The sequence below is a fragment of the Mobula hypostoma genome, chromosome 2 (assembly GCF_963921235.1).
Source record: "Mobula hypostoma chromosome 2, sMobHyp1.1, whole genome shotgun sequence".
In the NCBI taxonomy this organism is placed as follows: Eukaryota; Metazoa; Chordata; class Chondrichthyes; order Myliobatiformes; family Myliobatidae; genus Mobula; species Mobula hypostoma.
Genome location: NC_086098.1, coordinates 164,443,044 through 164,467,651, shown reverse-complemented (window position 1 = coordinate 164,467,651; position 24,608 = coordinate 164,443,044). Strand labels below are relative to the sequence as shown.

The 24,608-nt window shown below is 50.6% G+C and overlaps 1 protein-coding gene across 1 annotated transcript in view; it reads left to right on the top strand.

Moving 5' to 3' along the window:
* Positions 1–24,608, top strand: part of LOC134342635 (DENN domain-containing protein 3-like) — a 182,460-nt gene that overhangs the window by 111,099 nt on the left and 46,753 nt on the right. The window contains exons 9-13 of the mRNA XM_063040994.1: positions 1,968–2,080; positions 3,309–3,464; positions 4,878–4,974; positions 7,452–7,555; positions 16,233–16,387. Coding sequence (XP_062897064.1) covers positions 1,968–2,080; positions 3,309–3,464; positions 4,878–4,974; positions 7,452–7,555; positions 16,233–16,387 — 625 coding nt within the window. The remainder of the gene's footprint in view (positions 1–1,967; positions 2,081–3,308; positions 3,465–4,877; positions 4,975–7,451; positions 7,556–16,232; positions 16,388–24,608) is intronic.

The window sequence follows — 24,608 nt, the reverse complement described above, 5'->3', positions numbered from 1 at the left end:
TACCCTCCGATGCCCTCCGTCCGAGAGAGAGTCCAAGGATTCACCCGGTCATCCCGGGCCGAGTGCTCTGGGGTGGGGGTGGGGTTCGGATATTAACAGCCGGAGAAATTCGCCCCAGCTCCTAGTAAAGTCGGAGACACGAATTTTGGCTGCCCGAACACTGTCACTGTCACGGCCCAAGCACAGACTCAACAAATTCGGCACAACAGCTTTCTTTCGTGAAGAAGACTGCTGCAGTCCTCTGCCGAAGTTGATTCACCTCTCTCCTACACCTTCTTCTATCTTTATCACCATTCTTCGGGGATTATTCCCTGAATAAATAACTTTTTCCGAGATCCGTTCCAGCGTGACTCTCCCTCGGTACAGCTCCCTGGGACTGGGGGTGAGGATGTGTGTGTGATGGGGCTTCTGTTGGGCACACTGTGGATGGAGAGATGATCTGGGAGGCCAGCTGGCCAGCGGTGACCTCTCACTCAGCCCGTTTCTCAGCTCCGACTCAGTGCCGGCCTGTCCTGACCACAGTGATTGAACAAGACCCACACTTGCCGCTCAGCAGCACAGTCGCCAGGCCATGTGAAGTCACACTCTCTCCCCCACTCTCCCCTCATCCGGTCCCCTATTTCCATTTCGGAGGAAATCTCTCCCCCACTCTCCCACTACCCCTCTCCCTCCCTCCCCCTCTTCCACCCCCTCTCCAATCTCCCTCTCACCTCCTCCCCGCCCCTCTTTGTCTCTCCCTCTCCCTTCCTGTTGCTCTCTTTCTCTCTCTCTCTCACTCCCTCTTCTTCTCTCTCCCTCACCCTCTCTTTTCCTCCCTATCTCAATGTCTTTTACTCACTCTCTCCCCTACCTTCTCCCTCTCCCCCTCCCCTTCTCCCCCTCTCCCCCTCCCCTCTCTCCCCTCCCCTTCTCTTCCTTTCCCCTTCTCCCCCTCTCCCCTCTCTCCCCCTCCTCCTCCCCTCTCTCCCCCTCCTCCTCCCCTCTCCCCTCCTCCTACCCTCTCCCCCTCCTCCTCCCCTCTCCCCCTCCTCCTCCTCCCCTCTCCCCCTCCTCCTCCTCCCCTCTCCCCCTCCTCCTCCCCCCTCTCCCCTCCTCCTCTCCCTCTCTCCCCCTCCCCTCTCCCTCTCTCCCTCTCCCCTCTCCCCCTCCCCTCTCCCCCTCCCCTCTCCTCCTCCCCTCTCCCCTCCCCTCTCCTCCTCCCCTCTCCTCCTCCCCTCTCACCCTCCCCTCTTCCCCTCCCCTCTTCCCCTCTCCCCCTCCCCCTCTCACCCTCCCCCTCTCCCTCTCCCCCTCTCTTCCCCCTCCCCCTCTCCCTCTCTCTCTTTCACCACCATTCCATTCTGATTCCTGCTCCTAATTCGAGTTGTTTGACCCTGGTTTCCCTTCCTGTTAATGCCTTCACAGGCCATGGCCACTTGGAGAGAGTGACCGTACAGGGAGCTGAGCTGCAGATCACTAACCCTTGTGGTCAAGGGGCAAAATGGCCTCCCTGCTCCCATCATCGCCTACTGCTCCCCAGGACACCGGGTCTCGGGAATTTCCCCCCTGACATTCCCAATCCTTCCTTTCCACGTGGAGAGGTGCCTGGGGCTGAGAGTGTGACACTGGCTGCTGTTTGACCATAACACATAGGAGCTGAATTTTGCCATTTTGCCCATTGAGTCTGCTCCACCATTCCATCATGGCTGATTTATTATCCCTCTCAGCCCCATTCTCCTGATTTCTCCCTATAAACTTTGACACCATTACTAATCAGGAACCTGTCAACCTCTACTTTAAATATATCCAATGACTTGGCCTTCCCAGTTGTCTGTGACAATGTATTTCACAGATTCACCACCCTTGGTCTAAAGAAATTCCTCCTGATCTGTGTTGTAAATGGACGTCCTTCTATTCTGAGGCTGTGCCCTCTGTTCCTCATCTCCTCCCACCTTGCATCACTGTCTCCTCTCTCCTCCCTGCTGTAGGTGGAGGAGCTGGTTGTGGTGGACATTGACAATGGCAGGATACTGACCTCCCAGTACAAGGAGGTGGAAACTCCCCCGCTACCCACCGCCGTCGTAGACCAGTTCCTCACCAGGTAAGAGGTCCAGCTTACCTGCCATCACAGACGTACAGTATGTGCAAATAGGTGCCAGAAACGGGCCAGTACACCATGAAGGATCCCACCCACCCTGCTCATGGACTGATCCCACTCCCATCAGGGAGGAGGTTATATAGCATCCACACCAGGACAACCAGTCTCAAAAACAGTTCCTTTCCCCCAAGTAGTAAGACTGATCAATACCTCCACCCTCTAACCCACCATCACAACACCCCAGCCACCACAACTTTATCATTTTCTGTCAGTCACCTTATGTACAGACACTCCTGTGCCTCGTGTCACTTTATGGGCATATAATGTATTTATATTGATTGTGTTTTTTATTATTGTGTTATAGTTTGTGCTGATTGGATCTGGAGTAACAATTACTTCATTCTCCCTACACGTGTGTACTGGAAATGACATTAAACTGTCTTGAATCCTGAATTGGCACCTTTCCACCTGGTTCCCTGTGCTCAGACCTCTGGAGCCTTTCTGTGACCCAGAGGCACCTCAGTGTTGTTCCCCATCACTATTGTATTCAGAGAGTCAGACAGCAGAGACTGGCCCCTCGGCCCATCGAGTTCATGTAGACCCTCAACCACCTAAGTGGATCACTTTATTCTTGTCACTGTCCGTCAACTCCCCCCAGACCCTACCCCTCAATCACTGAGAACTACTAATCCCTCAATCGCCCAGAGAACTATTAACCCACTGATTCAGCACGTCGTTGGGGTGTAGCATCCATGCCAGGACCACCAGACTCAAAAACAGTTAGGGCTGGAAGTTCAGAGCACCTACAAGCTCACCGGTTTGAGATGGGGAGCTGGTTCTGGAGCTATCACACTGGGGAATTGCTGAGCCACTCATCTCCACCCTCGATTCAGAACCCGATTCATGTATTTATCACGTCCATTAAAAACGAATGGTGAAATGCAACCAACAACAAACACAACCTTGGGGTGCTGGGGGTAGCCCATGTCACCACACATTCCTGTACCAACAGAGCATGTCCACAGTGCTTGGCAAAACAACACAGAACACAACAGCAGCAAAACAAGCTCCTTTCCTCCCTCCCACCTTCACCCCACGACAGGGTGCTGGGCCCGAACACATGACCTCAGTTTGTTTTGCTGCCCGCTGATCCCCGCACTTCACAATTGGGCTCAGCTGGCCTTTGCCCTCCCTGCTGCCTGCTGACTTTTGCCCTGTGTCCGTGTCGCAGCGCCCGAGAGCTCCCGGTGAAGTCGGAACTCGCACTGTCACACCTGGCTTCCTGCACCAGCCTGGCGTCTGCCCGAGAGAGGGAGCAACTCCGCCGACACCGGCTGAACCAGGCCACCCACCGCATCTTTCTGCAGCTCATCGGGAGCCTGCTGAGGTGAGACCCTGTCCTGGGAGGGTGGCGAGTGGCAGAGGGAGAGTGAAGAGATGAGTGGGGACAGGAGGAAAGGCACAGTCTCATCCAGGTATCTGCAAGTCCCAGAGAGAATGGCCGGGCTAGCTCATCTCAGCTGCTTCATCAGCCAGCAGCCCTCATGAAGGGGAATAAGCCAAGTCCCTTCACCACAACCTGACGAAGGGTCCCAGCTCGAAACGTTAATTGTTTATTCCCCTCCATCAATGCTGCCTGACCTGCTGAGTTCCTCCAGCATTTTGTGTGTGTTGCTCTGGATTTCTAGTGTCTGCAGAATCTCCTGTGTTTAGTGTTTATGAACTGCAGTAGTCAGCACCAGGTCCTTCGGTGTGAATGTGTGGACTTACCCCTGAATGACCCCTGTGCAGACCATCACTTCCAAATCAACAACTGCAGTACTTGTGTCCCACTGTGAAACCCCCAATCCATCGGAAAATTTCTTACACCATCTCCCTGCCCCTCCCCGTCCGTCTCCCTGCTCCCCCGTCTCCCTGCTCTCCGTCTGTCTCCCTGCCCCCACCCCCATCTCCCTGCCCCCCCGTCCGTCTCTCTGCCCCCACCCCCATCCGTCTCCCTACCCCCGTCCGTCTCCCTGCCCCACCCCCCATCCGTCTCCCTGCCCCCGTCCATCTCTCTGCCCCCACCCCCTGGTCCAACTCCCTGCCCCCACCCCACGTCCATCTCCCTGTCCCCACCCCCGTCCATCTCCCTGCCACCATCCCATGTCCGTCTCCCTGCCCCCCCAGTCCGTTTCCCTGCCCCACCCCCAACCCGTCTCCCTGCCCCCACCCCCCATCCATCTCCCTGCCCTCACTCCCCAACCCGTCTCCCTGCCCCCACCTCCTGTCTGTCTCCCTGCCCTCCGTCCATCTCCCTGCCCCCACCCTGTCTCCCTGCCCTCACCCCCCACCCCGTCTCCCTGCCCCCACCCCCGGTCCGACTCCCTGCCCCCACCCCAAGTCCGTCTCCCTGTCCCCACCTCTGTCCATCTCCCTGCCGCCATCCCATGTCCATCTCCTGCACCCCGTCCGTTTCCCTGCCCCCACCCCCAACCCGTCTCCCTGCCCCCAACCCCGTCCATCTCCCTGCCCTCACTCCCCAACCCGACTCCTTGCCCCCACCCCCCATCCATCTCCCTGCCCCCACCCCGTCTCCCTGCCCCCATCCCATCCGTCTCCCTGCCCCCCGTTCGTCTCCCTGCCCCCACCACCCGTTGTCTCCCTGCCCCCACCCCCCGTCCGTCTCCCTGCCCCCACCCCGCCCCATCCGTCTCCCTGCCCCCACCACCCGTTGTCTCAATTCCAACTCGCCATCCAACTCCAACTTTCTGCTCCACTGACCAAGGTTTATTGAAGATCTCTGTCTGTCTTGGCCCAGGGACGTCCCAAAACACCTGAACCTCAAGCATCGTGTGTTTATCAAGAAGGAGTTCCTGGATACAAGGCAGCCAGCCGCCCAACCCTTCTATATCAGTGTGAGTAATGTCTTCCCCATAAGGGGACCAAGGTGCCTCTGTCATCTGCGAAGCCTCATGTGGACTGAATTATCCCTCGGGAGCCAAGGAGAGTGGGGTGTGGGTTGAGGAGAGTGTGGTTGGGTTTGGGCTGGGATTATGACTGGTTTAGGGGTTGACATTAGGGGTGGGGTTTGGTTGGGTGAGTGCAGTTTGGGGTGAGTGTGGTTTGGGGATTGGATTGGGGTGATTGTGGTTTGGGTCTGGTGATTCGATTGGAGTGAGTGTGACTTGGGATTGGGTTAGAGGTTGGGGACACTGTGGTTTCGTTGAATGTTTGGGTTTAGTGTGGGCTGGGGTTTAACATTGGCTGGGGTTTGGGTGAGTGTGGTTTGCAGTTTGGGTTTGGGCTGTGATATGGACTGTGTTAACGACTGGCATTAGAGGTGGGGTTTGGTTGGGGTGAGTGTGGTTTGGTTGAATGTTGGGGTTTAGTGTGGGCTGGGGTTTGAGATTGTGGTGGGGATTAGAGATACTGTTTGGGGTGAGTGTGATTTGGGATTGGAGTTCAGTGTTGGGGTCACAGTGGTTTGGTTGAATGTCGGGGTTTAGTGTGGGCTGGGGTTTGAGATTGTGGGGATTAGAGATACTGTTTGGGGTGAGTGTGATTTGGGATTGGAGTTCAGTGTTGGGGTCACAGTGGTTTGGTTGAATGTCGGGGTTTAGTGTGGGCTGGGGTTTGAGATTGGGTCGGGTTTGGGTGAGTTTAGTTTGCAGATTGTGTTGGGCTGGGATTAGTACGGGGTTAGAGGTTAGTTTGAGAGCATGCGAGGAGTGGGAGAATCAGTGACTCGAGATTCAGTGTCACACAACCCTGCCACTTTGATCTGGCCCACACCTTCATTAACCAGGTCCAACACTTGCCTTTATTGGATCTCGCTCCTCCTTACACAAGTCATCGGGTTTGTGGGGGTGCGGCTAGGTTAATCGGGGTGTGCCTAGGGTTAGTGGGGGTGTTTGCCCCCTGGGACTTTAGGAGAGGTTTGAGGGTAGGGCTGGTGGATGTACAAGTGTGGCTGGGAGAGATAAGGTTGTGGAGTTTAGTGTGGTAAGATATGTGGGGCTTTGGCGGATAGGGTAGTGTAGTGGCTGAAGGTTTGTGGGGGCGTGCCAGGGTTAATCTGGGTGTGCCTCAGTTTAGTGGGGTGTTTGCCGCCTTGGATTTTAGGATTAGGTTTGAGGGTAGGAATGGCGGATGTATAAGTGGGACTGGGAGGGACAAGGTTGTGGAGTTTGGTGTGGTGAGGTATGAGGTGCTACGGCGGATATGGCGGACTTTAATCTGGCCTATGCCTGTCGTTATCATAGTTTGACACCACTTGGTTTAACAAATCAGATGTGCACTGGGACACATCATCAGTAATGCAACCTCAGGTCACTGAGTGTTTCGGGTCTTTAATCATCAGACACCCTCTCCCAGGCGACCAAGCCAGGGTTGATCGGGACCGGCTTGTGTTTATCCCATGGACCAAAATAATGAGAGGCATGTAATTCTGCGTGTTATGGGTATTTTAGACCTCATTACTTGGCTTTATCTTGACCATTTGGGGAGTAGGTTGTTCTGAGGGCTAGTATTCAGGCTTTATCTCAAAGGAAGGTTCAACTTCCCTACTTTAAATTTACACCCGTCTTAATTTTGCATCTGTATGCCTGGGATTGCATGGGTTAAATTGACAGTGTTTACTGAAGATTTAGTATCATTCCACCCTGTCACTGATTTTTGTAGTGACTTGTTTTCTGTGCACACAGCTTGGGTTTAACTTACTGGTTCTCTCTCGCCTTGTGGGTATCTTGGCTTTGAGTGTTGTTAGTGTTGGGTTGGGTGAGTGTGGTTTGAGATTGGAGTTTTGTGTTGAGGTCACTGTAGTTTGGTTTAATATTTGTGGTGAGTGTAGTTTGCAGATTGTGCTTAGGCTGGGATTAGGAAGGGGTTAGAGGTTAGTGTTGGGTTTGGGGTTCAGGGTTGAGGGTTGGTTAGGTGAGTGTGGCTTGGGATTGGAGTTAGGTGTTGACGTCACTGTAGTTTGGTTTAATATTTGGGGTGAGTGTAGTTTGCAGATTGTGGTTAGACTGGGATTAGGAAGGGGTTAGAGGTTAGTGTTGGGTTTGGGGTTCAGGGTTGAGTGAGTGTGGTTTGAGATTGGAGTTAGGTGTTGATGTCACTGCAGTTTGGTTTAATATTTGGGGTGAGTGTAGTTTGCAGATTGTGTTTGGGCTGCGATTAGGACGGAGTTAGAGGTTAGTTTTGGGTTTGGAGTTGAGGGTTGGGTTGGGTGAACTAGGGTCAGGTTCCTGTGATCTTCATGGACTTTCCTTTAGTTTGCTCCAGATGGGGTGGGTGTGTGTATGGGTGTACTGGCGACCTGCTGCCAGGGAGTGTGCCCAACAGTCCTGCTCCTCTGATTGGTGTCACTGATCTCTCCTCTCACCCTGGGCAGCTTCTGAAGACTGACCTCTTCCACTGCTTCCTGAAGGCCCGGCTAAACCAGAGGGTGGACACTTTCAGCCGGTGGGAACTGTCGACACGATCCCAGGCAGCCAGGTACCCGGTTGGTGAGGAGGGAAGGGGAGTGGGTATGATCAACTCTTGCTCATGTGCCTTAGGCTGGGGATAGAGTGAGGTGTGGCTGGGAGCGTGGGCTTCCAGACTCCAGCACAGAGACACAGGGCCAGTGTTGGCCCAGCGCTTGATGAGCTATTACCTCATAACAGGAAGTCATCTTCAGTCAGAGCTGGAGTGTTGCGCACGGATGCGGTCACTTAGTGGAAGAGAGAGGTCAGAGTCACAGCAAGCAGAGGGCATCTCCTTCTCTGAGAAAGGGCAGACGGAAAGAGTGCCTGTCCTCGCAGGCACAGAGAGGGGTTGCAGATTCATGCTATGTTTACGTGGAACTGGAAGTAAGAACGCAAAGGCAACAGATGCAGACGGTGGAAAGGACAGGAACTGGTAGGCAGGAGCTACCTCAATAAACTGGAGTCATCACCTGGCCCAGACAGGACGTGTCCAGCGGTGCAGAGGGAAGGATGGGAGCAGCAGCTGCAACACGGAGTCCCTCTATAAACACAGGGGGCACCATCCTGAAAAGGGAGAGATCTAGGGCTTAGGGTGCAGAGATCTGGGTCAAGTGGACTTTGAGAGGTTGTCCCAAGGTGTGGAGAGTCTAGGAGCAAAGGACACTGCCTCAGAAAACAAGGATGTCCCTTCAGACATATTTGAGGAGAAATTATTAAAAGAAGGAATAAAGGCATAGACTTTTTTCTAAATGGGGAGAAAATTCAAAAATCAGAGGTGCAAAAAGACCAAGGAATCGTCCTGCAGGATTCTCTAAAGGTTAACTTGCAGGTTGGGTGCAGAAGGCAAATGCAATGTTAGCATTCATTTCAAGAGGACGAGAATATAAAAGCAAGGAAGTAACATTGAGACATTACAAAGCAGTGGTGAGGCCTCACTTGGAATACCGTGAGCAGTTTTGGGCCCCTTATCACAGAAAAGATGTGTTGCCATTGGAGAGGGTCCAGCGGACATTGACAAGAATTAGGTAGGGAATGAAAGCATTAACATATGAGGAGCATTTGATGGCTCCGAGCCTGTACTCAGTGGAGTTTAGAAAAATGAGAGGAGATCTCAGTGAAACCTATCGAATATTGAAAGGCCTAGATAGAGTGGAAGTGGAGAGGATGTTTCCTATAGTAGGGAAGTCCCAGACCAGAGGAACAGTCTCAGAATAGAGGAACATCCCTTTAGAGCAGAAATTAGGAATTTTCTGAGCCAGAATGTGGTGAATTTGTGGAATTCATTCCCACAGATGGCTGTACAGGCCAAGTCAATGAGTACATTTAAAGTGAAGGTTCAAGCAACACACATCAAAGTTGCTGGTGAACGCAGCAGGCCAGGCAGCATCTCTAGGAAGAGGTACAGTCGACGTTTCAGGCCAAGACCCTTCGTCAGGTCCTGAAACATCGACTGTACCTCTTCCTAGAGATGCTGCCTGGCCTGCTGCGTTCACCAGCAACTTTGATGTGTGTTGCTTGAATTTCCAGCATCTGCAGAATTCCTGTTGTAAAGTGAAGGTTGATAGGTTCTTGGTTAGTCTGGGTGTTAAAGGTTACAGAGAGAAAGCAGGAGAATGGGGTTAAGAGGGATAATAAACTAGCCATGATGGAATGGCAGAGCAGACTGGATGGGCAGAAGGGCTGGATTCTGCTCCAACAGTACCAATAAAATGTATACCCCTGGAGGTTCTAATGTTTTATTGTTTTACAACATTGAATCACAGTGGATTCAATTTGGCTTTTTTCACACTGATCAGCAGAAAAAGACTTTCATGCCAAATTGAAAACAGACCTCTGCAAAGTGATCTAAATTAATTACAAATACAATTCACAAAATAATTGGTTGCACGAGTATATTCACCCGTTTCAAGTCAGTATTTAGGAGATGCACCTTTGGCAACAATTACAACCTTGAGTCCGTGAGCTTTGCACACCTGGACACTACAATTTTTCCCCATTCTTCTTCACAAAAACTGTTGAAGCTCATCAGATTGCATGGGGATCATAAGTGAACAGCCCTTTTCAAGTCCAGTCACAAATTCTCAATTGAGTTGAGGTCTGGACTCTGACTTGGCCACTCCAGAACATTACGTTTGTTTTTAAGCCATTCCTGTGTAACTTTGGCTTTATGCCTAGGGTCATTGTCTTGCTCGAAAACAAATCTCCCAAGTCACAGTTCTCTTGCAGACTGCATCAGGTTTTCCTCCAAGATATCCCTGTATTTTGCTGCATTCATTTTACCCTCTACATTTACAAGCCTTTGAGGGCCTGCTGCAGTGAAGCATCTCCACAGCATGATGCAGCCACCACCATGCTTCACGGTAGGGATGGTGTGTTTTTGATGATATGCAGTGTTTGGCTTACACCAAACATAGTGCTTAGTCTGATGGCCAAAAAGTTCAATTTTTGTTCTATCAAACCATACCTTCTTCTAGCTGACTTCAGAGCCTCCCACATATCTTCTGGCAAACTCTAGCCAAGATTTCAACAGTGGCTTTCTCTTTGCCACTCTCCCATAAGGCTGTGACTGGTGAAGCACCTGGGTAACAGTAGTTGTCTGCACAGTCTCTTCCATCTCAGCCACCGAAGTTTGTAACTTCTCCAGAGTTGTCATAGGTCTCCTGGTGGCCTCCCTCACTAGTCCCCTTCTTGCACGGTCACTCAGTCTTTGAGGATGGGCTGCTCTAGGCAGATTTACAGCTGTGACATATTCTTTCCACTTCTTGATGATTGACTCCAATTATACTCCAAGGGATATTCAGTGACTTGGAAATTTTCTTGTATCCATCTTCTGACTTGTGCTTTACAAAAACCTTTTCATGGAGTTGGTTGGAGTGTTCTTTTGTCTTCATGGTGTAGTTTTTGCCAGGATACTGACTCACCAGTAGTTGGACCTGTCTGTCTGTCTGTCTGTATCTTGTTTTACGGCGGTTGGCATCCAGCTTAATGGTGCATTACCGCCACCCTCTGCTCCAGAATGTGCACTAGACATACATTCTAAATCCCTTCACACACACACACCTACACTTCACCCTCCCATCTTTGACCATCCTAGTATCCTATTCCTGTTTATTCGTCATATTCTATAAAAAACCCCTGTACCCCTTAAAAACGCTAAAAATACCCGGACTTGTGCTCCCTCACCCATGCCCAGCAACCCTTTTAATGTGAATTCCTGCATCCCCAACTCCCTTAATTTATTTCTCATCATCTCTCTCTGTATCCCATACTTCCTGCAACTCAGAACTACATGTTCTACTGACTCCTCTTCCTGACATTCCTCACACAATCCTGTCTGGTGTTTCCCTATCATTTTCAATGTTTTGTTTAATGCACAGTGCCCCAGCCTTAACCTAGTCCACACAATTTCCTCTCTTCTGTTTCCATTACCTACCCTAGTAACTGCAATACTCTTTTGTATTTGATATAAATGCCTCCCTTTCCCCTCCCTGTCCCATCTTTCTTGCCACATTCGGTTGACTTTTTCCCAGATTATGCACTTAACCTCTGCTTTACTGATACTAATGTGCATTTCCACATTTTCTTTCTTTAACGCCCTCTTTGCCAACTCATCCACCCTCTCATTCCCCTTCACCCCTACATGTGCTAGAACCCATAGAAATTTTACCCGACCTCCCTGATTTGCAATTCTTGTAACTAACTGAAGGACTTCATAAAGTACATCTTGCCGACTGTTTGTGTGAAAAGACCTTAAACTTGCTAGAACTGAGGATGAATCTGAACATATTAATGCTTTGGATGGTCTGGCTTTCTGCACCCATTGCAACACAACCAACACCGCCAGCATCTCCACTGTAAACACCCCTAACTTATTAGATGTTCTTCTGCTGATTCCAATTTCTTTTGCTGGTATTACCTCCCCAAACCCTGTCACTCCTGTTTCAGGTTCCTTTGCACCATCTGTATAAATGTGAGTATACTCACTATACTTTTCCATCACATGACAGTTAAATGCATTTACCAAATCTGTTTTATATCTTTCTTTCCTTTTTACCTCTAACAAATGCCAGTCTATGTCAGGCCATACAAGCTTCCATGGAGCTACAACCGGATAAACTACTGAAGGACTTATCCTCAGATCAAACACTCCACATTCTTTCGCGATATCATTCCCTACCCGACCAAAGGTATCTCTGAAACCTCCCATTTTCCCAGCACTCCTGCAACACTCCTTTAGTAGGGTGACAATCATTGTGCCCCTGCAAATTAGCCCAGTAGTTTGCCATCAGTTGCATCCTTCTTAGTTCCAAAGGCATTATTCCCATTTCTACCTGTAGGGCTGACACTGGTGACGTTTTAAAAGCCCCACTGCACACTCTCAAGGCCTGAGCCTGAATCACATCCAGTTTCCTTATAAGAGACCTAGCTGCTGATCCATATACTATATTTCCATAGTCCAATACAGACCTTACTAAAGCCACATACATTCTCTTCAAAGCTGAACAACTTGCTCCCTATTCCCTACCAGTCAGTAGTTGGACCTTCCAGATACAGATGTATTTTTACTACAATCAATTGAAACACCTTGACTGCACACAGGGGATCTCCATTTAACTAATTATGTGACTTCTGAAACCAATTGGCTGCACCAGTGATGATTTGGTGTGTCGTATTAAAGGGGAGCGAATACTTGTGCAACCAATTATTTCATGTTTTATATTTTTGACTAATTTAGATCAATTTGTAGAGATCTGCTTTCACTTTGACAAGAAAGAGTCTTTTTCTATTGATCAGTGTCAAAAAGAGCCAAATTCAACCACTGTGATTCAATGATGTAAAACATGTAAACTTCCAGGGTGGGACTGAATACTTTTTATAGGCACCGTGTGTGTCAATGTTTCATGGTCTAAGTCATTTAGATGGGCAGAGAAAGTGTGTAACAAATCACAGGGACTTCCATTGTCAGACACACTGAAGTCAGTGATGAGGCAGGTTCAGCTACCCCTTGGAATGGAGCAGTAAGTATGGTGGGGAGGGGGAGGGTCTGAGAGGAGGGTTGAGATCGTCCCAGAGATGATTCCCTTGATGGAGGAGGGGGCAAGAAATGATGGGGGGGGGGCGGTGAGGTTGGTGTGGAGAGTGGACGTGACTGGGCTGGAAGAATTCTGAGACAGGCAGTGTTTGCTGTTGATACTGCAATGTTTGGTTGTACCCTGGAGACAGATGTGGAGACTGATTCACTTCTGGGTATATATCAGAAAGGAAAGGATATTCAGAACTGAGGGACAGAACCAGCATGGAATCAATGGGCCAAATGGCCTACACTTTATGTTGTTTTTTTATTTTGAGATACAGCACCTTAGCAGGCATTTCCAGCCCAACGAGCGCATGTCACTCAGTTACTCACGTGACCAGTTAAACTGTTAACCCTTAAATCTTTGGTTCAGATCTATTTATCACCAGCACATGGAAACATGCAGTCAAATATGTCATTTGTGTCAACAACCAACATACCCAGGGATGTGCTGGGGGCAGTCTGCATGTGTCATCACAGATTCCAGTGCCAACATACCATGCCCACAGTGTTTGACACAACAACATGGAACATGACAGGCAACAACACAGCAAAACAAAACCTGTTCCTCCCACCTATCCTCTCTCTCACACACACATAGATACAGACACATATACACACAGACACATAAACACACACACAGACACGCACACACGCATGTGCACACACACACAGACATGCACACATACACGCACACACACACACATACACACAGATGTACACAGACACACACAGATACGCACACATGCACACACACACATATACCCACACAGACGCACAGACACGCACACACACATACACATACACATACCCACACACAGACACACATACACACGCACACACATAAACACGCGCCGACACACACACACACACACACACAGACTCACATACACACACACACACACATACAGACACACAGACACGCACACATACACACACACACAGAGACACGCACATACATACACAAACATACAGACACGCACATACACACAGACACACACACACACACACATGCAGACACGCACACACAGACACGCACACATACATACACACAGACACGCACACGCATACACAAACATACACACTGTTACGTACCCCGTAACTGGGTTGCCAAACCAGCAGAAATGGATCACTCAGTTGGAGTCTGGATTACTAGAACTAAGAAAGTTTTATTAAAGAAACAAGCAACACAGTACTCTAATCAAAAGGATAATGAATGCAACAGTTCAGCAATGATAAACACACAGGTACACAGAATTCAGATAACAGCATCAATCAAGCTCTATCGTTGTCTAGGGGTAAATGACCAGTTTCAAAGTGACGCAAAGTTCAGTTCAATTTAGTTCAGTTCAGTTCGCAGTAATCGCTGCCGTGGCGATGGACAGTGGGGGGAAGGAGAGAGAGAGCAAAACGAATGAATATTCAAAACGGCTTCCACACACAGACCTTCGCAGTCAGCTTTCGGGCGAGTCCTTTGTGATGTCATCTGAGGTCACCGACCGTGACCCCTCCGTTTCCAGATACGATCGTTTCTCTGCGGTGAACCCAGCATCCAGGCAAGGGTGGACACACACCAGGTTCCTGCCGATCGTGCCTTTCCACCCTGTGTGTCAATGGCCCGATACTTCCCACCGACTTGTGAGAGACGCACCGCTTCCAGGGTCTTGTTACCTCGGGTGTCGTGTGTGACCTGCCTTAGCGAACCTCTCCCTTTTTATTCCCCTGCTGGGGTATCGCCTGTCCATCACTTCAAACAGTTCAGGGTTCAAAGGGGGAGCCGCTCTTGACAGCTCTCCTTCCTTCATTAACATCTCCAAATGCTGCTCCATTGTTTTCCTTATCTCTCTCTCTCCTGAAGACAGGTGGCAGACCAACTGCTGATCCCACTGGTGCCAGCCCAGGACAGCTACATCTTAATCTATGTGTATTCTTGTCACAACACATACACACACACACACACACACACACACACACACACACACACACACACACACACATACACGTACACACACGCAGACACGCACACACATACACACACATGCACGCACACACATACACACACACAGACACACACGCACACATACACGCACACAGACATGCACACATACACATATACACACAGACACGCACACGCATACACACACATACACACACATACACGCAGACACGCACAGACACACATACACATGCACGCACACACATACGCACACAGACACACACACATACACACACACACATATACACGCACAAGGGAGGGAGATGAGGCTGAGTACAGGGCTACGGTAGGAAACTTTGTCACATGGTGTGAGCAGAATTATCTGCAGCTTAATGTGAAAAAGACTAAGGAGCTGGTGGTAGACCTGAGGAGAGCTAAGGTACCGGTGATTACAAATACCTGGGGAGGATTACAAATACCTGGGGATACGAATTGACAATAAACTGAACTGGTCAAAGAACACTGAAGCTGTCTACAAGAAGGGTCAGAGCCGTCTCTATTTCCTGAGGAGACTGAGGTCCTTTAACATCTGCCGGACGATGCTGAGGATGTTCTACGAGTCTGTGGTGGCCAGTGCTATCATGTTTGCTGTTGTGTGTTGGGGCAGCAGGCTGAGGGTAGCAGACACCAACAGAATCAATAAACTCATCCGTAAGGCCAGTGATGTTGTGGGGATGGAACTGGACTCTCTGACGGTGGTGTCTGAAAAGAGGATGCTGTCTAAGTTGCATGCCATCTTGGACAATGTCTCCCATCCACTACATAATGTACTGGGTGGGCACAGGAGTACATTCAGCCAGAGACTCATTCCACCGAGATGCAACACAGAGCGTCATAGGAAGTCATTCCTGCCTGTGGCCATCAAACTTTACAACTCCTCCCTTGGAGGGTCAGACACCCTGAGCCGATAGGCTGATCCTGGATTTATTTCATAATTTACTGGCATAATTTACATATTACTATTTAACTATTTATGGTTCTATTACTATTTATTATTTATGGTGCAACTGTAACGAAAACCAATTTCCCCCGGGATCAATAAAGTATGACTATGACTATGACTAAGACACGCACACATACACACAGACAGACACACACATACACACAGACACACAGACACACACATATACACACAGACACACATGCACATATACACGCACACATACACACACACAGACACGCACACATACACAAACATACACACACACATATACACAAACGTACACACACACCACACACTCAGTACACTCACTCACATACACTCACACTCACACACGCCTCACACTCACACACCTCACACTCTCACTCTCACACACACACACACCTCACACTCTCACTCTCACACACACCTCACACTCTCACTCTCACACACACACACACCTCACACTCTCACTCTCACACACACACACACCTCACACTCTCAGTCACTCACACACACACACCTCACACTCACTCACACACACACACCTCACACTCACTCACGCACACATACACCACACACACACACACACACACACACAATCTCGGAGGAACTCTAAGTTTTGAACAGTTGAGTTCCCTGTTACCCCACAAGTGAAGTGTGAAGCAGCACCTGAGAAATCCATTCCACTAACCAACCTGTCCAAATGTTCTCAGGATAACCTCAAGGGCAGCAACAGTGCCTCGCTCATCAAATACCCTCAACTCCCTGAGGAAGCGCAGAGACGAGACTCGGAGCAAGAGTTTGCAAAACACAAACTTAACTGAACCGCTGACACTAATCAGCCCCAACAAACCCAACCGGACTACAGGTATGTACTGTAATCTTGCTGAGGCAACAGCACCACAGGCTGTTGATTACGGGAACATGGCATAGACACAGGGGTCTTCTCCAGAGACCCCCATCACACATTCCCAGGGTCAGGCAGGGCGTAAATCTCCCTCCACACATTCCCAAGGTCAGACATGGAGTAAATCTCCCTCCAGAGACCCCCATCACACATTCCCAGGGTCAAGCAGGCAGTAAATCTCCCTCCACAGACCCCCATCACATATTCCCAGGGTCAGACAGGGCGTAAATCTCCCTCCACAGACCCCCATCACGCATTTCCAGGGTCAGGCAGGGCGTAAATCTCCATCCACACATTCCCAAGGTCAGACATGGACTAAATCTCCCTCCACAGACCCCCATCACACATTTCCAGGGCCAGACAGGGAGTAAATCTCTCTCCACACACTCCCATTACCAGTTCCCAGGGTCAGATACAGAGTGAAGCTCCCTCCACACAGACCCATCACACACTCCTGGGGTCAGGTACTGAGTGAAGCTCTCTGCACACAATCCTATCATACACGCCCTAGATCAGACAAAGAGTGAATTTGTTCTGATCGAGCTGGGAGAAACATAGAAAACCTACAGCACGGTACAGGCCCTTCAGCCCACAATGTTGTGCTGACCATGTACTCTAGAACTGCCTAGAATTTCCCTATCGCATAGCCCTCTTTTTCCCTAAGCTCCATGTACCTATCTAAGAGTCTCTTAAAAGACCCTATCCCATCACAGGAAATTGAAGAAACATAAAGTTTGTGAGATACTTTGGAAGAGAGATGGAGAGTCTCTTGTTAGTGGCTGTTTTATGTGGAGGCTCCTTTCAGAGGTTTACTCCCAACTTCGTCTGTGTTAGTTGGTGGCTGTTAACTCCACAGCTTCTTGCTGTGGCAGCTGGCTGTTTTGCTTTGAAAGCAGGGCAGGGAGAGAAATACCGCTGTTCCCCAACTAATATTGGGACTGCATCACTTCTTCCTGTGTTGTCGTGTTTCCCATTCAGTGTCAGAGTGCTTTGGATGTCTTGACCTTTCATGGTCTGGGAATTCTTCAGGACTGACAAAGCCTTTCCTGGCATTGGAATTTCTGGCATCGTGCCAAAAAGGTACTGTCGGTTGCTGGCCACCCTTCTACTGCCCCAGCAATAGACAATCCCTCTCCATTCCAGCTGTTTAAGGGAGTCTGAACCCTCTAATGTGTTTCGGCTTCTTGAGACCTAGAATGTTGGGTGGCCGTACCAATGGGATTTGCTAACGCCACGGAACCGGGCGAACTCTGGGAAGTTCCAAACTTTCCATCCGTGAACTCGACTTTCTCCAGTTCTTTACCACCAGCACCGTGCTGGACCAGTCTCCTGGGAGTCGCAGACCTTGGAGTTATGCAAAGGTGGCTACTTCTCCACCCTTGGACAACACCCTGTTTCAATTGGTAGAGAATAAACACGTGGTGCAATGTATTTTGTGCCCTTGAATAATTCTTAAACAGTGCACAGAGGCCATGGATGACTTGGTTGGGGAGGGCAGTGTTTTGAAAGAGTTCAGGAATGGATGTTTTATCTGCGTAATGACGAGCTGGTTCACCAGGCTCTCAGTAGATGGATCTTGGTCAAAGACATCTTTTTACAGGCAATGAATCATCCTCGAGCACGTCAAGCCTTTCATTCCCAATGAGGCCCTCCCTCCCCGTCTCGCCCTCCCTCCTCGTCTCGCCCTCTCTCCCTCCCCGTCTCGCCCTCCCTCCCCGTCTTGCCCTCTCTCTCTCCCCGCCTCACCCTCCCTCCCTCCTCGTCTCACCCTCCCTCCCCATCTCGCCCTCCCTCCTCGTCTTGCCCTCTCTCCCTCCCCGTCTCGCCCTTCCCCGTCTCGCCCTCTCTCTCTCTCCCCATCTCACCCTCTCTCCCTCCCCGTCTCGCCCTCTCTCTCTCCCCGTCTCACCCTCCCTCCCTCCTCGTCTCGCCCTCCCTCCCCATCTCGCCCTCCCTCCTTGTCTCGCCCTCCCTCCCCATCTCTCCCTCCCTCCTCGTCTCGCCCTCCCTCCCCGTCTCGCCCTCCCTCCCCGTCTCGCCCTCCCTCCTCGTCTCGCCCTCCCTCCTCGTCTCGCCCTCTCTCCCTTCCTGTCTCTCCCTCCCCATCTCGCCCTCCCTCCTCGTCTCACCCTCTCTCCCCATGTCTTGAGACAAGTAAGGTCAGAGAATGCTGCCATAAAACACAAATTTAAGAGATGCATCCTCTTTCCAGTGCCATCTCTTCACAGTGAGTGCTGAGGACTGCCACAGTGCAATGTGTGCCAGGAGGTGGGGCATTCTGGAAGGACTGTCCCAATACAGGGCCCAAGAAGGCCACCTCTGGCACCAGTGCCCCCAGCTGCCCCTGCCCCTGTCCCTGTGGTTCAATGAGGAAACTTGAGGCTACATGCAGAGAAGATATGACAGGGAATGGAGAGGAGCCTCTGCAGGACAGGAAGGCGAAGAAGAAATCCAAACATCCTAGGAAGAAGGCCCCTGAGAGCGCAGAGCTCACAGCCACTCCTCTGTCCTGTTCCTTAGGAGCCTACTGTCCTGATGTTGAGCGGGGGACTCAGGGAAGTGCACAGGCAGACAGGGTGATGGAAGCGGAGAGAGTCGCTGCATCAGTGACCCGGGACCCTGCATCCGTGTGCTCCTCCATCCTAAAGAGGAGAAGCAGCTCTTCTCAGAAAGGGCTGAGGATGTACTGGGGCGGGGGAGGTCACTGGGGGGCGGCGGGAATTCAGCTAGGGGTCAGTCCTAAACCCGAATCCCCAGATGTAGCCTCCAGCCCTGTGGTAGGTAGAGTGTGTGTGCAGAAAGATGTGGTCGAAGGTGGTGTTGCCCCTGTGATAGCCCTGGAGCCCTCCAACCAGGACTTACTAGTTAGTGCCTCCCTAGAGGCAAGTGCACTAGATTAACGTTGGCAAAGCACTGGCTAGCCTCTTTGATCTCAGGATCAGGCTCCCGGCGGACCCCTACATCCGGCGTTGTCAGGTCCACCTCATGCCTGCCTCCTGAGGAGAGGGATGACCCCTCCCTTGTTCTTGGGGCAGGGTGGGGGGTAGGGCTGATGAGAAAGTGGAGTCAGCGGATATGAGTGAGGCACCCGCTGTCAAGCGTGGGTTAGAAGTGTTGCCTTCTGCTAGTACACACGGGGAAGAAGATGGGGTCTTTGTGTAGGGTGGAGGGAGACTCATTTGATAGTGAGACGGTGGACATCCTCACCCCTCCTGAGAAGTCCCTGTTGATCCCTGTTGAGGAAATCAGAGAGTTTATTCTCACCTCTGAGGGTGCAAAGCATTGGCTGAAACTAGCCTCCCTACTCTAGTCTAAAATGCTTAGGACGGGTTAAGTCCTTGTGTGTCATCCTCAGATGGAAAGAGAAGGGGAAGAAGAATGCTGTGTCTGGGAATGATAGGCGACAACTTAAATCCTTCCTGGATGACCTGCTGAGGGACATCAGAGAGGGAAGCAGCCACACTCCTTTGGGGAAATGGCAGGTCACAGGGTGATGTTGGTACCACTTGAGCCTGGAGAGCAAAGGGCATTCTTGCTTTTTTTTTTCGGGAAAGTGTGGTTTTAGGTGCCTCTGCTCTCACTGGGAAGGGTGCTGGTGCAGAGACCTAGAGTACTGCAGATATGAAGATATGAAGCTTACCATAGCTGGTCTAAATGTGAATGGTAGCAGGGGTTCTCTCTACCCCTAAAGGGGTTTAATAATACCTCAGTCCTTGGGGATGGCAGGTATACGATGAGTTTCCTACAGGAAACCCATACCATCCCAGGAGATGAGTCCACTTAGTTCCTGGGGTGGCAGGGAGGGGTCTACAGGAGCCACCTTAGCTCCAATGCTAGTTGGGTGGTGATCCTGTTGGCCCAAACTTCCAGCCAGAAATCGTAAAAGTCTAAGATATCGTTCCAGGCTGAGATGAGGGGGATCCCCACTGGAAGTCCCTTTACAAGGGAGTTCTTCCCATGTACCTTGGGGATCTGGGATGGAGGCTGCTTCATAGAGCAGTGCCCTGTAACAAGTTCCTCAGACCTCCCCAGTATGTCACTTCTGCGGGCTGGAGGAGACAGTGTACCCTGTGTTCATGGAGTGTACGAGGGCTACATCCCCTTTTCACTTATATCCTCACCTTCTGGTTATACTTTAGTCCTACCCTATCTATATATGGTCATCCAGTAAGGAGGGGGTAATGGAGGGATGAGGAAGTCTTTGTCAACTTGCTCTTGGGGATGGCGATAACAGCCATTGCTGGGTCTTGGAAGCTGGTATCAGAGGGATCTGTCTGGGCAGACTGCTCCTATGGTGACCATAGAGGTGTTCTGGGACCATTAGAGGCTCCACAGGGGTCATTACCATCATTGACAGAAATACAAACATTTTAGCTTAATGTTGTTAGTCTAGCAATTGTGTTAGTCACTAGTTTGTATATATTGTAGCACTGAATTTATAGTAAAGATATTTTGTTAAAACAAAGGGGTCAGACTCGGAGTGATAGTCCCTCCACACCATCCCATCGCATATTCCCGATGTCAAACAAAGATTGAATCTCACTCCGCACTGTCCCATTGCACACAACTGAGGAGTCAGACACAGAGTGAAGCTACCTCCGCACTGTTCAATCTTAATATCTCTCTCTCTCTCTCTCTCTCTCCCACCCCCAGGATCAGACACAAAGTGAAACTGCTACCACATCATCCCACTGCACACTCTCACGGTCAGACACTGAGAGAAGCTCCCTATGTGCCATCCCATCACACGCTCCCAGGGTCAGACACAAAATGAAACTCCCACCACACCATTCCATCACACGTTCTCATGGTCAGATACTGAAAGAATCTCCCTCTATGTCATCCCATCACACATTCCCAGAGTCAGACATAGAGTGAATCTCAGTCTACACTGTCCCATCACACACTCCCGCTCCAGGGGTCAGACACAGTGAAGCTCCCTCCACACTGTTCCATCATACACTCCCAGGGTCAGACACAGAGTGATGCTCCCTCCACACCGTTCCATCATACACTCCCAGGGTCAGACACAGAGTGAAGCTCCCTCCACACCGTTCCATCATACACTCCCAGGGTCAGACACAGAGTGAAGCTCCCTCCACACAGTTCCATCATACACGCCAGGGGTCAGACACAGTGAAGCTCCATCCACACCGTTCCATCATACACTCCCAGGGTCAGACACAGAGTGAAGCTCCCTCCACACCGTTCCATCATACACTCCCAGGGTCAGACACAGAGTGAGGCTCCCTCCACATCGTTCCATCATACACTCCCAGGGTCAGACACAGTGAAGCTCCCTCCACACCGTTCCATCATACACTCCCAGGGTCAGACACAGAGTGAAGCTCCCTCCACACCGTTCCATCATACACTCCCAGGGTCAGACACAGAGTGAAGCTCCCTCCACACCGTTCCATCATACACTCCCAGGGTCAGACACAGTGAAGCTCCCTCCACACCGTTCCATCATACACTCCCAGGGTCAGACACAGTGAAGCTCCCTCCACACCGTTCCATCATACACTCCCAGGGTCAGACACAGAGTGAAGCTCCCTCCACACCGTTCCATCATACACTCCCAGGGTCAGACACAGAGTGAAGCTCCCTCCACACCGTACCATCATACACTCCCAGGGTCAGACACAGAGTGAAGCTCCCTCCACACCGTTCCATCATACACTCCCAGGGGTCAGACACTGAGTGAAGCTCCCTCCACACCGTTCCATCATACACTCCCAGGGTCAGACACAGAGTGAAGCTCCCTCCACACCGTTCCATCATACACTCCCAGGGTCTGACACAGTGAAGCTCCCTCCACACCGTTCCATCATACACTCCCAGGGTCAGACACAGTGAAGCTCCCTCCACACCGTTCCATCATACACTCCCAGGGTCAGACACAGTGAAGCTCCCTCCACACCGTACCATCATACACTCCCAGGGTCAGACACAGAGTGAAGCTCCCTCCACACCGTTCCATCATACACTCCCAGGGTCAGACACAGAGTGAAGCTCCCTCCACACCGTTCCATCATACACTCCCAGGGTCAGACACACAGTAAAGCTCCCTCCACACCGTCCCGTTACACACCCCGGGGTCAGACACAGAGTGAAGCTCCCTCCACACCGTTCCATCATACACTCCCAGGGTCAGACACAGAGTGAAGCTCCCTCCACACCGTCCCGTTACACACCCCGGGGTCAGACACAGAGTGAAGCTCCCTCCACACCGTTCCATCATACACTCCCAGGGTCAGACACAGAGTGAAGCTCCCTCCACACCGTTCCATCATACACTCCCAGGGTCAGACACAGAGTGAAGCTCCCTCCACACCGTACCATCATACACTCCCAGGGTCAGACACAGAGTGAGGCTCCCTCCACACCGTTCCATCATACACTCCCAGGGTCAGACACAGAGTGAGGCTCCCTCCACACCGTACCATCATACACTCCCAGGGTCAGACACAGAGTGAAGCTCCCTCCACACCGTACCATCATACACTCCCAGGGTCAGACACAGAGTGAAGCTCCCTCCACACCGTTCCATCATACACTCCCAGGGTCAGACACAGAGTGAAGCTCCCTCCACACCGTTCCATCATACACTCCCAGGGTCAGACACACAGTAAAGCTCCCTCCACACCGTCCCGTTACACACCCCGGGGTCAGACACAGAGTGAAGCTCCCTCCACACCGTTCCATCATACACTCCCGGGGCAGACACAGAGTGAAGCTCCATCCACACCGTCCTGTTACAGGAAAGAGACTGGCATTGATAGAGTAATGGCTTTATAAGACTCTAATCAGGTTGCACTTGGGAGTATTGTCGACAGTTTTGGGCCCCATTTCTCAGAATGGGTGTGTTGCCATCAAAAAGAGTCCACAGGAGGTTCACGAGGCTGGTTCCAGGAATGGAGGGGTTAACGTATGAGGAGCTGGAATTTCGTAGAATGCAGGGGTATTTCATTGAAACCTACCGAATGCTGAAAGGTCTAGATAGGGTGGACATGGAGAGTGGGGTTATCCAGAACTAGAGGGCACAGCCTCAAAATTGAGAGGCGACCTTTTAGAAACGAGGTAAGGAGGAATTTTTTTAGCCAGAGTGTAGCAAATCTGTGGAATGTTCTGCCATAGGAGAAGATCCTGAGAGGCAGGATTTATGAACATTTGGAGAGACATAATATGATTAGGAATAGTCAGCATAGCTTTGTCAAAGGCAGGTTGTGCCTTACGAGCCTGATTGAATTTTTTGAGGATGTGACTAAACACATTGATGAAGGTAGAGCAGTAGATGTAGTGTATATGGATTTCAGCAGGACATTTGACAAGGTACCCCACGCAAGGCTTATTGAGAAAGTAAGGAGGCATGAGATCCAAGTGGACATCGCTTTGTGGATCCAGAACTGGCTTGCCCACAGAAGGCAAAGAGTGGTTGTAGATGGGTCATATTCTGCATGGAGGTCGGTGACCAGTGGTGTGCCTCAGGGATCTGTTCTAGGACCCCTTCTCTTTGTGATTTTTATGAATGACTTGGATGAGGAAGTGGAGGGATGGGTTAGTAAATTTGCTGATGACACAGAGGTTGGGGATGTTGTGGATAGTGTGGAGGGCCGTCAGAGGTTACAGCGGGACTTTGATAGGATGCAAAACTGGGCTGAGAAGTGGCAGATGAGTTCAACCCAGATAAGTGTGAGGTGGTTCATTTTGGTGGTCAAATATGATGGCAAAATATAGCATTAATGGCAAGACTCTTGGCAGTGTGGAGGATCAGTGGGATCTCGGGGTCTGAGTCCATAGGACACTCAAAGCAGGTTGACTCTGTGGTTAAGAATTGGCCTTCATCAATCATGGGATTGAGCTTAAGAGCCGAGAGGTAATGTTGCAGCTATATAGGACCCTGGTCAAACCCCACTTGGAGTACTGTGCTCAGATCTAGTCGCCTCACTACAGGAAGGACGTGGAAACCATAGAAAGGGTGCAGAGGAGATTTACAGGGATGTTGTCTGGATTGGGGAGCATGCCTTATGAGAATAGGTTGAGTAAACTCGGCCTTTTCTCCTTGGAGAGATGGAGGATGAGAGGTTCCCTGATAGAGGTGTATAAAATAATGAGAAGCATTGATCACGTGGATAGTCAGAGGCTTTTACCCAAGGCTGAAATGGCTAGCATGAGAGCG